At 44.4% G+C, this 11,617-nt stretch overlaps 1 protein-coding gene across 2 annotated transcripts; it reads right to left on the bottom strand.

Moving 5' to 3' along the window:
- Window positions 1-1,033: 1,033 nt before the first annotated feature.
- Window positions 1,034-8,293, bottom strand: LOC129163385 (uncharacterized). Of its 2 annotated transcripts, none has more exons than XM_054740669.2 (3): window positions 8,128-8,293; window positions 7,650-8,017; window positions 1,034-7,414 (listed from the first exon to the last, which is right to left on the bottom strand). In XM_054740669.2, the coding sequence occupies exon 3, from the start codon at window positions 6,176-6,178 to the stop codon at window positions 1,982-1,984; it is 4,197 nt and encodes a 1,398-aa protein (XP_054596644.2). In that variant the 5' UTR covers window positions 6,179-7,414; window positions 7,650-8,017; window positions 8,128-8,293; the 3' UTR covers window positions 1,034-1,981. The 2 variants fall into 2 exon arrangements, with proteins under 2 accessions (XP_054596644.2, XP_054596643.2); XM_054740668.2 differs by having other exon boundaries at window positions 1,034-7,731; window positions 7,881-8,017.
- Window positions 8,294-11,617: the final 3,324 nt, after the last annotated feature.

Here is an 11,617-nt window from a genome sequence, read left to right as displayed (position 1 = left end):
CATTAATAGTAGGTTGAGTGAGATCACAAATGTGCACAAACATGGTAAAAGCTATAACCAATATTAAAACTAAGTCCAAGCATGTGAACCACACAAAGGCTAATATTAGCATGGGTGTTCACCTGGCTCTATGGTTGAGATGGCTGTTACCATTGTTCTGCATTTAACCACTTTAAACACAACAACATACATAGAAAATCACATCAATCCACATAAAACACATGCATCAAACAATACCTTGTTCCCAATTCCAGCTAGGCGCTTAATTGTCAAAAGGAAGGGTATGTGGGGACCCCTTTGGAGGGTCACGAGCCCTAGATTGGGAACCACTGATTCTAGATAACGGAAAATATTTTCTGTGAAAACTTTTATACCAACTACATAACTACTAAAACTCAATCATTTAAAAAGTCTTGGAGAAAGTTTTTCTCCACTGCTTTTGTAGTCCTAATAAGAATTAATGAATCGCTCTTAGTCTGGCCCCTGACCCAGAGCCCAGTTGCCATGGCAGAACCTAACAGGGATAAACAGTCCCAGGCAACATACCTTCTGGGGTCATCAGGGCACGCAAACCCCTACACCGCGATAAGGTGGCGATTAATAGTAGAGGATAATTTTTTTTTTGTTTTTGTTTATGTTTTAGTTTTTTTGTTTACTTTATTACTAACCCAACCAACCCCAACCCTGTCATGGCCTAACCCAGTTTTAGAACGCTAAAACTAAACGCTAAACACTAAAACTAAACGCTAACAATAAACACTAACACTAAACGCTAAACACTAAAACTAAACGCTAACAATAAACACTAACACTAAACGCTAAACACTAAAACTAAACGCTAACAATAAACACTAACACTAAATGCTAAACACTAAAACTAAACGCTAACAATAAACACTAACACTAAATGCTAAACACTGAAACTAAATGCTAACAATAAACACTAACACTAAACGCTATACACTAAAACTAAACGCTAACAATAAACACTAACACTAAACTCTAAACACTAAAACTAAACGCTAACAATAAACACTAACACTAAACGCTAAACACTAAAACTAAATGCTAACAATAAACACTAACACTAAACGCTAAACACTAAAACTAAACGCTAACAATAAACACTAACACTAAATGCTAAACACTAAAACTAAATGCTAACAATAAACACCAACACTAAACGCTATACACTAAAACTAAACGCTAACAATAAACACTAACACTAAACCCTAAACACTAAAACTAAACGCTAACAATAAACACTAACAATAAATGCTAAACACTAAAACTAAATGCTAACAATAAACACTAACACTAAACGCTAAACACTAAAACTAAACGCTAACAATAAACACTAACACTAAACGCTAAAACGTTGAATGCTAAGTTTGAAGTTTCCTCCTGAGAATCTTCCTCTGTATCCACAGTAGTGTAACTAATTTTGCATTCTTCAATTTTGATCTGAGTATAATGGACGCTTTTTGCCTTTTTTAATGAAAAAGAATGAAGGAATGTGCAATGGAACACCACAGGTTGAACTCTACTAGAGCTAACACATGGACTAATCTGGTGTGCAAATCCCAAATTTTTTTCTAGGCCTATCCAGCCACTCCTATTATATTCACAGTGATCGATTAACTTAATCAGGCTCTTCTGGTCAGCTTGGAGCTCCCTGAGATGTTTTCATATAGTAGCTTCTCTGGTAGCTGCTCCCGTGTTGTCTTTGTGGATACATCTGAGAGCCACGACTTCATCTGCCCCCTGTTTTAAACCCTTGACCACTTGTCTAAATAAACTTATCTAAGAAAATATTGACTAAAATAAACTCTTGGATCTCCAGGGATTGTCTGATCTTTGTATAATTCAAATGACATTTCATCTAGGCTGTCTCTTCATCTGGCTTCCAGTTCTGAATCGTACTGCTTAAAGTTTGATAAATCAGCTTTCTGAAACTCATCAACATCCAATTCTGACGTCTTCACTGGCTCATCAGTGAGTCAGACAGACCATAGTCAGATGGATTGAAATCAAAGAGATCTGATTTTCTGTCAGCAGTCTGTCTTACATTGAAATCAGGGGATATGCTCAGTTCTTCCTTATCCATTATATAAACTTTCATTTTTTCATAGGACGTTATCACATATGAGTTATTGCTGGTAGGAGGAAGGTGGCTCATTGTTATAAATCTGTGATTTAGAGCTTCTTCTGGAGTGATCCGCTCTGAGGGGTTCACTGTAAACATCTTTTTCAGGAGGTCTATGAATGACTGCAGATCTTCTAACTCAAAGGGGTCTTGTATTTCTGGATGAATCGTTAAAAAGTCATCGATAGAGTCTAACGCAATATCACGGTAGTCGCTATCGATTATTATCGTCTCCGTATACTCCTGTGGTGTTTTAAACCTCCAAGTTTGGTTTGACTGGTCAAAAATGAAAAAGCGGTTCACTTTCGTTCCCTTGCCAAGTAAATCCTGGTCAGGCAGACCGTGGAGCTTAAAGATCTGCCTCATATTGTTAAACTCACAAATAGGATTGTAAATATAATCTCCAAGAAAGATGAAGGCCAGTGTACAGGCAACAGCCCACATGTCAACGGCTTCAGTCAGAGGGAGACCTAAGTTCACCTCTGGTGCTCTGAAACCACACACCTGTATGACGTCATCGTTCCGTAGATCGTGTGTTTCCATAGCAAGCCCAAAATCTATCAGCTTGACTCTGAAAGGCTGCGACTGATGATTAACCAGCATAATATTGTCCGGTTTTATATCTGTGTGAGTCACTCCAGCATTCTTCAGTGCGTTCAGAGCCACCAGCAGGTCGTGGGCGACCACCCGAACTTCACTGACATCTAGTGGTTTATCATGTCTCATTTCCAATAAGTCAAATAAGTCCATGTCCAGCATCTCAAACACAAAACAGAAGCTGTCATTATATTCAAAGTGATCGATTAACTTAATCAGGTTCTTCTGGTCAGCTTGGAGCTCCCTGAGATGTTTCAATATAGTGGCTTCTCCGGTAGCTGATTCACTGTCATCTTTGTGGATAAATTTGAGAGCCACGACTTCATCTGTCCCCTGTTTTAAACCCTTGACCACTTGTCCAAAAGCACCACGACCCAGAAATTTTTGAACAATATAAACTCCTGATTCCCCAGTGATTGTTTGATCTTTGTATAATTCAAACGATGTTTCATCTAGTCTCTCTCTTCTGCTGCCTTCCAGTTCTGAATCGAGCAGCTTCATATCTGATAAATTAGCTTCCTGAATCTTAAGGAGTTGAAAATCTGATGTGTTCGCTGGCTCATTACATTGTTCATCTGTATCTAAGTCAGACAGACAGGAGTCAAACAGATCAGAGTCAGAATCTTCTAATTCAGAGAGATCTGAGTCCGACAGATCAGAATCTGATAAATCAAAGTCAGACAGACAGGAGTCAAACAGATCAGAGTCAGAATCTTCTAATTCAGAGAGATCTGAGTCCGACAGATCAGAATCTGATAAATCAAAGTCAGACAGACAGGAGTCAAACAGATCAGAGTCAGAATCTTCTAATTCAGAGCGAACTGAGTCCGACCGATCAGAATCAGATGGATTGAAATCAAAGAGATCTGATTTTCTGTCAGCAGTCTGTCTTACATTGAAATCAGGGGATATGCTCGGTTCTTCTTTCTCCATTCGATACACTTTCATTTTTTCATATGCCGATATCACATATGAGTTATTGCTGGTAGGAGGAAGGTGGCTCATTGTTATAAATCTGTGATTTAGAGCTTCTTCTGGAGTGATCCGCTCTGAGGGGTTCACTGTAAACATCTTTTTCAGGAGGTCTATGAATGACTGCAGATCTTCTAACTCAAAGGGGTCTTGTATTTCAAGATGAATCGTTAAAAAGTCATCGATAGAGTCTAATGCAATATCACGGTAGTCGCTATCGATTATTATCGTCTCCGTATACTCCTGTGGTGTTTTAAACCTCCAAGTTTGGTTTGACTGGTCAAAAATGAAAAAGCGGTTCACTTTCTTTCCCTTGCCAAGTAAATCCTGGTCAGGCAGACCGTGGAGCTTAAAGATCTGCCTCATATTGTTAAACTCACAAATAGGATTGTAAATATAATCTCCAAGAAAGATGAAGGCCAGTGTACAGGCAACAGCCCACATGTCAACGGCTTCAGTCAGAGGGAGACCTAAGTTCACCTCTGGTGCTCTGAAACCACACACCTGTATGACGTCATCGTTCCGTAGATCGTGTGTTTCCATAGCAAGCCCAAAATCTATCAGCTTGACTCTGAAAGGCTGCGACTGATGATTAACCAGCATAATATTGTCCGGTTTTATATCTGCGTGAGTCACTCCAGCCTTCTTCAGTGCGTTCAGAGCCACCAGCAGGTCGTGGGCGACCACCCGAACTTCACTGACATCTAGTGGTTTATCATGTCTCATTTCCAATAAGTCATATAAGTCCATGTCCAGCATCTCAAACACTAAACAGAAGCTGTCATTATATTTAAAGTGATCGATTAACTTAATCAGGTTCTTCTGGTCAGCTTGGAGCTCCCTGAGATGTTTCAATATAGTGGCTTCTCCGGTGGCTGATTCACTGTCGTCTTTGTGGATAAATTTGAGAGCCACGACTTCATCTGTCCCCTGTTTTAAACCCTTGACCACTTGTCCAAAAGCACCACGACCCAGAAATTTTTGAACAATATAAACTCCTGATTCCCCAGTGATTGTTTGATCTTTGTATAATTCAAACGATGTTTCATCTAGTCTGTCTCTTCTGCTGCCGTCCAGTTCTGAATCGTGCAGCTTCATATCTGATAAATTAGCTTCCTGAATCTTAAGGAGTTGAAAATCTGATGTGTTCGCTGGCTCATTACATTGTTCATCTGTATCTAAGTCAGAAAGATCAGAATCTGATAAATCAAAGTCAGACAGACCAGAGTCAAACAGATCAGAGTCAGGATCTTCTAATTCAGAGAGATCTGAGTCCGACAGATCATAATCAGATGGATTGAAATCAAAGAGATCTGATTTTCTGTCAGCAGTCTGTCTTACATTGAAATCAGGGGATATGCTCGGTTCTTCTTTCTCCATTCGATACACTTTCATTTTTTCATATGCCGATATCACATATGAGTTATTGCTGGTAGGAGGAAGGTGGCTCATTGTTATAAATCTGTGATTTAGAGCTTCTTCTGGAGTGATCCGCTCTGAGGGGTTCACTGTAAACATCTTTTTCAGGAGGTCTATGAATGACTGCAGATCTTCTAACTCAAAGGGGTCTTGTATTTCTGGATGAATCGTTAAAAAGTCATCCATAGAGTCTAACGCAATATCACGGTAGTCGCTATCGATCATTATCTTCTCCGTATACTCCTGTGGTGTTTTAAACCTCCAAGTTTGGTTTGACTGGTCAAAAATGAAAAAGCGGTTCACTTTCGTTCCCTTGCCAAGTAAATCCTGGTCAGGCAGACCGTGGAGCTTAAAGATCTGCCTCATATTGTTAAACTCACAAATAGGATTGTAAATATAATCTCCAAGAAAGATGAAGGCCAGTGTACAGGCAACAGCCCACATGTCAACGGCTTCAGTCAGAAGGAGACCTAAGTTCACCTCTGGTGCTCTGAAACCACACACCTGTATGACGTCATCGTTCCGTAGATCGTGTGTTTCCATAGCAAGCCCAAAATCTATCAGCTTGACTCTGAAAGGCTGCGACTGATGATTAACCAGCATAATATTGTCCGGTTTTATATCTGCGTGAGTCACTCCAGCATTCTTCAGTGCGTTCAGAGCCACAAGCAGGTCACGGGCAACCACCCGAACTTCACTGACATCTAGTGGTTTATCATGTCTCATTTCCAATAAGTCAAATAAGTCCTTGTCTAGCATCTCAAACACTAAACAGAAGCAATCATTGTGAACAAAGTGATCGATGAACTTAATCAGATTATTCTGGTGGGCCTGGAGTTCTCTGAGATGTGCCAATATAATGACTTCTTTGAAAGCTAAGTCACTGTGATCCATGGTGATAAACTTCAAAGCCACTGCTTCATCTGTTCCCTGTTTTAAACCCTTGTAAACCTCACCAAAAGCACCGTTTCCCAGAAATTTCTGACGAATATAGACTCCAGATTGCCCGGTAAGGATCTCGTTGTTGTAAAAGTTAAGAGCCATTTTAGCTTCTGAATCCTGCAGCTTAAAGACTGGTGACTGATAACTGAATCTTATCAAGTTCAAAATATGGATTGTCTCTTAAAACTGATTTGATTTCATCTTTTGACTGTGATATGCTACTCACAAAGTTCCTGTCAGTAAAAGAATGAGTCCTTCTAAATACTATCAGAAGGGAAGTTTAAGCAACGCAACCGCTCTGGACCTGTGATCTGTTCACACTGATATTTAATCTGATCTAACCTTTATAGTCGCATAGTAGTGACGTCATCAAAGCACGCCGTGGTCACGTGACGTCATCAAAGCACCCAGTGGTCACGTGATTTACGTTGCCCTTAGTTGCTAACGCTAATGCTAACAGCTCAGCGCTGCTAGTCAACATGAGCGGTTCTGGCCAGACTCGACGCTAAAACGACCCTTTTCACATTTCTACAGATATTTTTGACCAATAATGTATGCTTATTATTACACAAATTATGTATTTTATCAAAGCATTTATTTTCTTGGAGCGCCACAAACATTTATCAGCTTTATATTTTTAAAAGGTGTATTGCAAACAAAACGTAGAAAACACGTGGGTTACAGATCGTATTTAGCTAAAACAGGTATAACTATAAAAATAAGTGTTTATAGAATACACCTATCAATGAAAGAATGTGGTTTATAATTTGAGAGCTTCTGTTCTCTGCATGCTAGCATAGATGCTCTTTTTGTCTTAATATAAACTTTAATGTCAGTAGTTCCTTCAGATCTACCAAGCAGGCGAGATAACTGTTTCCAGGATTTAATCTTCAGTCTGTCTGTTCTCTCTGCCTGCTGTCAGATGGAACATGAGATGATCTAAACTCATTTAAAACACGTTTTTAATGGCTTGGGGGAAAACATGTGGTTGTAAATGCATCTATAACCCTGCTGATTGTGCTTCCAGCCTAACAACTAGTGTAAAATAGTAACTAATTTATTAAAATGTTAATTTAAATGAAGCTATTTGTGGTTAAAACCTTATTAGAAAACAACATGTGAGTAAAAAAAACATTTTTTTAATTTATTTCTTTATTAAAAGCCAGAGATCATAATAACAGAAAAATGTGTGATAAGTTCAACCTGCACTAACATTTTCAGTCAGGCATTGACATGTTTTAGTCTCACGAGACCCCACAAAAGAACTTCTGCTTCAGTGAGCTCAGCAAGCTCCAGACTTCTTCAGGACTAGAGGATCCCTCTCTCTGACACCAGATCCTGGATGAAAAGAGACAAAAACAAAGAAACACATCATCTAGCACCACAACAAGCAAACCCCCACCAACGCTCCAGCACCAGTACAGATGGGTGGTGTTTTTGGAGGGATTTTAGCTCCCTTACCATTCCTTTTAATACCAGTGATCCTGTAAAAGGCCCCATCACCCAGCCAGCTGCACCACTCCACTTACCAGCATTTACTCCATCACTGACCAGACCAGCTGCTTCCACCTACCTGATTGTTGCTCATCACCACTCAGGATCATGTGAATACATGAAGATGAACATGCATGCAAAGGCAGCAGCTTGACCTGAAACTTTTTAATTAATGATCTAGTTATTTATTTATGCTGATATTTCATTGTTAATAATTCTTGTTCTGTCTTCAAGTAAAGACTCTAATCCCAACCTGACCGTAAGTGGTAAATTATTTAACAGATGCAAGGAACAGTCCTGCAGTAAGTACCAACGTTGTGAAGGTTCTGTTGTTCAGACGTCCTGATTCAGCTCTGGTTATTCTGGAAGACACGTCGTGTTACCATGGTTATCCTGAGTGTGCAGCATGCTTCAGCAGGTCACGGAAGTCAGCATCATGTGGTTTAACTGAAAAAATGAAATAATTACTCATGTTCATGATCACATTTTACTTTACTGATGATATGCCAAATGCTGCTGCTGTCTGTCAAATGATCTACATCTCTAACTAAACTCACCATGGCTGTCTCAGAATAAAAACAGCTTCCTCTAGTTGGGATGGATTAGTAACTGGAGTTGGAGCGAGTAAAGAGCTGCATGGACAAATGAAGTTAAAAATGTTTCTCATGAAGATTCGCTTGTCCTCTACCACTCTGATGTTCACAGACGGACATTATTGTAATAGAATTCCTTCAAATATTTAAAACTGCACTGAAAGTTAAAAAGCTGAATCAGACACTAGTTTAAACTCACTAAGAATGTATTCTGTATCTTTACATGAAGGGAAAGGTAGAAATTTATTAGACAGAAATAAAAGTTATTAAAACTTAAACTGTATCCTAATTATGTCTTATTACTCTTTCCCCTTGACAGATGGTGACATCCTCAAACTAAAGGGAGTTCTATTTCGTCTAGTCTTAGCCCTTAAGCGAGCTGCTATTGGAAGGATGATCTCCGCATCAGCCAATCATGAAGAGCTTAAATGTACGCCCACCAATAGTGGGCCCCCTCGTGGTATATAACCGCAGTGACCCCACTGCTCGCCTCCTTTTTCTCTTCATGCCAAGCTGAGAGCTTCTTAAAGAGCAAATTTATCCAGAAAGAGCAAGATTATCCGAGAAGACTTACCAGCCATGTCCAGCGACGCCAGACCCTGCCCGACCTGCCAGTCGGGCTCCATTTCCAGCGGAGACCTGCACGCTAAGTGTGAGGTCTGTCTCGGGGCTCACCACGCTGGCCTGGCCTTGACCCCGCAGGCCTCGTGCCCGTTCTGTGCCGCTCTGCCCGTGGCAGAGAAGATTCGCCGGGTCGAGTACTTCACTCCCGCCGCCGACGAAGAATTTCCGGTGGCTGACTCGTACCCGCTGGACAAGGCGTTGGATTTCTTCGACGCCGGTCAGGAGCCGGCTGGCTTCAACCGGCTGGATGACGTCACCGACAGCGAGAACTACGACGAGGCGGCATCCCTCCTAGACATAACGGAGGTCGATGAGCTCCGCCCAGCGGGTCCTTCTGCCCCAGTGGCTTCTCGCTCCTCCCTGCCAGCAGTAAGAGCACTGCTCCAGGAGCTGCCCGCCATCATTTCTGCGGCAGCAGCCCACAAGGGGCTAGCTGTGCCAGAACCAGCCCCGCCTGAAGCGGATGATTTGGCGGGAATCTTCGGGGCAACTCAGACACGCTGTCTAGACCCTATTTGGCCGCGCTTCCCTGCTGCTATGAGCTGCTGGTCTGCCGCCTTCTCCGAGCCTGCCAAGCTCAAGGCACCAGTCTCCACCTTTGCGCCCATCACCAAGGTCGAGGTGTTTTCCGACCAAGGCTGGCCGTCCGTTCCTCCGCTAGAGCCGGACTTGGCCTCGCTGTTTGGCGCCAAGAACCACCTCGCTGGCCCGCGAGCTGTTCCCGCTTCAAAACATGACCAGCTGCTGACGCGGCTCACCGACCGCGCACATTAGTGTGCCTTTCAGACCGGCGCTGCAGGGAATAACATCGCCCTCCTTGCCTTCGGCGTCTCGAGGATGATGGAGGAGCTGGAAGCCCCCGAGGAGTCGAAGGCCGTCATTACTAAGACTGCTGATGCTATCCTCAATTTGTGTGCTGCTGTGCTCACCGGTTCTGCTCGCATCGCTGCCTGGCAGACCCTCATCCAGCGAGCGATCTGGCTCAAGGCCCTGCCCTCCATTCCGGAGCATCTGCAAAGGGAGATGCTGGACGGCCCCATCACCACCGATGTTCTGTTTGGTCCCCATCTTAGGGGCGTCATTGAGAGGGCTCAGAAGACGGCCGAACTATCGGCTACGGTACGAGACCTGGTTCACCCTCGGTCAGCCTCGCACTCCGGCCGTTCTGCCAGAGGATGGGACGAACGGCGCGGAAGCTTCAAACTTCCAGCTGCACCGTCCGCTCCACGGAGCCGGCCTCCCGCTTCGGCTCCACATCAGCGGGACCAGCGAGATGGCGGGCAACGGTTCCGGCGGGGCCAGCAGACGCCGTCTTGGCAGTCCCAGGTGCACGAGCCTCGCCGAAAGCAGCCATGGAAGTGACTCTTTGGGGGGAATGTGTGTGTACATGATTGTAATGTTGATGTTGGTATTGAAATAAAACCCAAAACATGTCACTCAAAGAGCACAATCCTACAGTCCTCCGCAGAATCTCCTGCCGAGTTCTCACACATGTTCCCCACACCAAGCACTGCTGCACGCACACATGTTCCTGCAGGCAGTCATAATATACGGCCAACCGTAAGGGTGCGCTCCATTGGCGCTCTGGCCCCAGCATCCGGCCGGGCCCAACTCTCACCACATCGTCGGGTGGGGCGAGATGTCAGGTCGCTGTCTCGACCACGCGCGGCGGCACAGTGCGCGGCTTCGTCCGCTGGCACTTTGTCGCCCCCGTGCACAGGCTCGGCTCCCACTCGTCCTTCACTTTCGGACTCCACGCTCCGCGGTGCGGACCAGCCTGTTCCAGCTGTTTCGCACCCGCCCTTTCGAGCGCAGCCCTCCATGGGTCGCCCCCAGTTCTCTGGTATGGGCGACGGCGGTAAGGGCGCATGCACAACCCTCAGTCGTTGCTCACGTGACCGCGCACACGCGTCCTCTGTCGGAACGCGCGCACGAGTGGCGCCGCCTTTGTATCATGAGCAAATGGATTTCGGACACCATTCATTGCGGTCACACACTTCATTTTCAGGTCACTCCACCTCCCTTCAATGGGATCGTGGAGAAGACGTTCACATCGCAAGTACAGTCTCAGGCTCTAGAGCTGGAGTTGCGGGAACTTCTGTCCAAGGACGCTATTTCACGAGTCCCTCGCGGACAAGAGCTCTCGGGCTTCTACTCCCGCTACTTCATAGTACCGAAGAAGTCGGGAGGAATGAGACCGATTCTCGACCTGTCCCTGTTCAACTGCTCCATAGCAGTAATGCATTTCCGCATGTTAACGATGAGACAAGTCCTGGAATATGTGCGCCCCGGGGATTGGTTCACGTCAATCGACCTGAAAGACGCATACTTCCACATACCAGTAATTCCGAATCACCGGAAGTTTCTGCGTTTTTCGTTCAAGGGAGTTCAATATCAGTTCAATCGCCTCCCTTTCGGCTACTCGCTAGCCCCGCGCACCTTCTCCAAATGTCTGGAGACCGCGCTGCAGCCACTGCGCACGGAGGGAATGAGGGTTTTATTTTACTTGGACGATCTTCTCCTGTGCGCTCGGTCCAAGGATGAGGCGTCACAGCAAACCAGGAGGTTGACAGAGCATCTGTCAACCCTGGGGTTTTCTATAAACTGGGAAAAGAGCTCCGTTCTTCCATCCCAGTCGATTGTGTATCTCGGGGTGGAGTTGGACGCCTCCCTGATGAGAGCACGTTTGTCGCCTGCAAGAGCGGCAGATCTCTCCACGGTGATCTCCCGTGTACAACCCCGCAAGATCGTGAGAGCCCTGTTAGTCATGAAACTCCTGGGCATGATGTCCGGGGCCCACGCTGTGGTACCGCTAGGCTTGCTGCACACG

This window comes from Nothobranchius furzeri, chromosome 5 (genome assembly GCF_043380555.1).
Source record: "Nothobranchius furzeri strain GRZ-AD chromosome 5, NfurGRZ-RIMD1, whole genome shotgun sequence".
NCBI classification, from domain to species: domain Eukaryota; kingdom Metazoa; phylum Chordata; class Actinopteri; order Cyprinodontiformes; family Nothobranchiidae; genus Nothobranchius; species Nothobranchius furzeri.
This window is presented reverse-complemented; position numbering and strand designations above follow the sequence as displayed.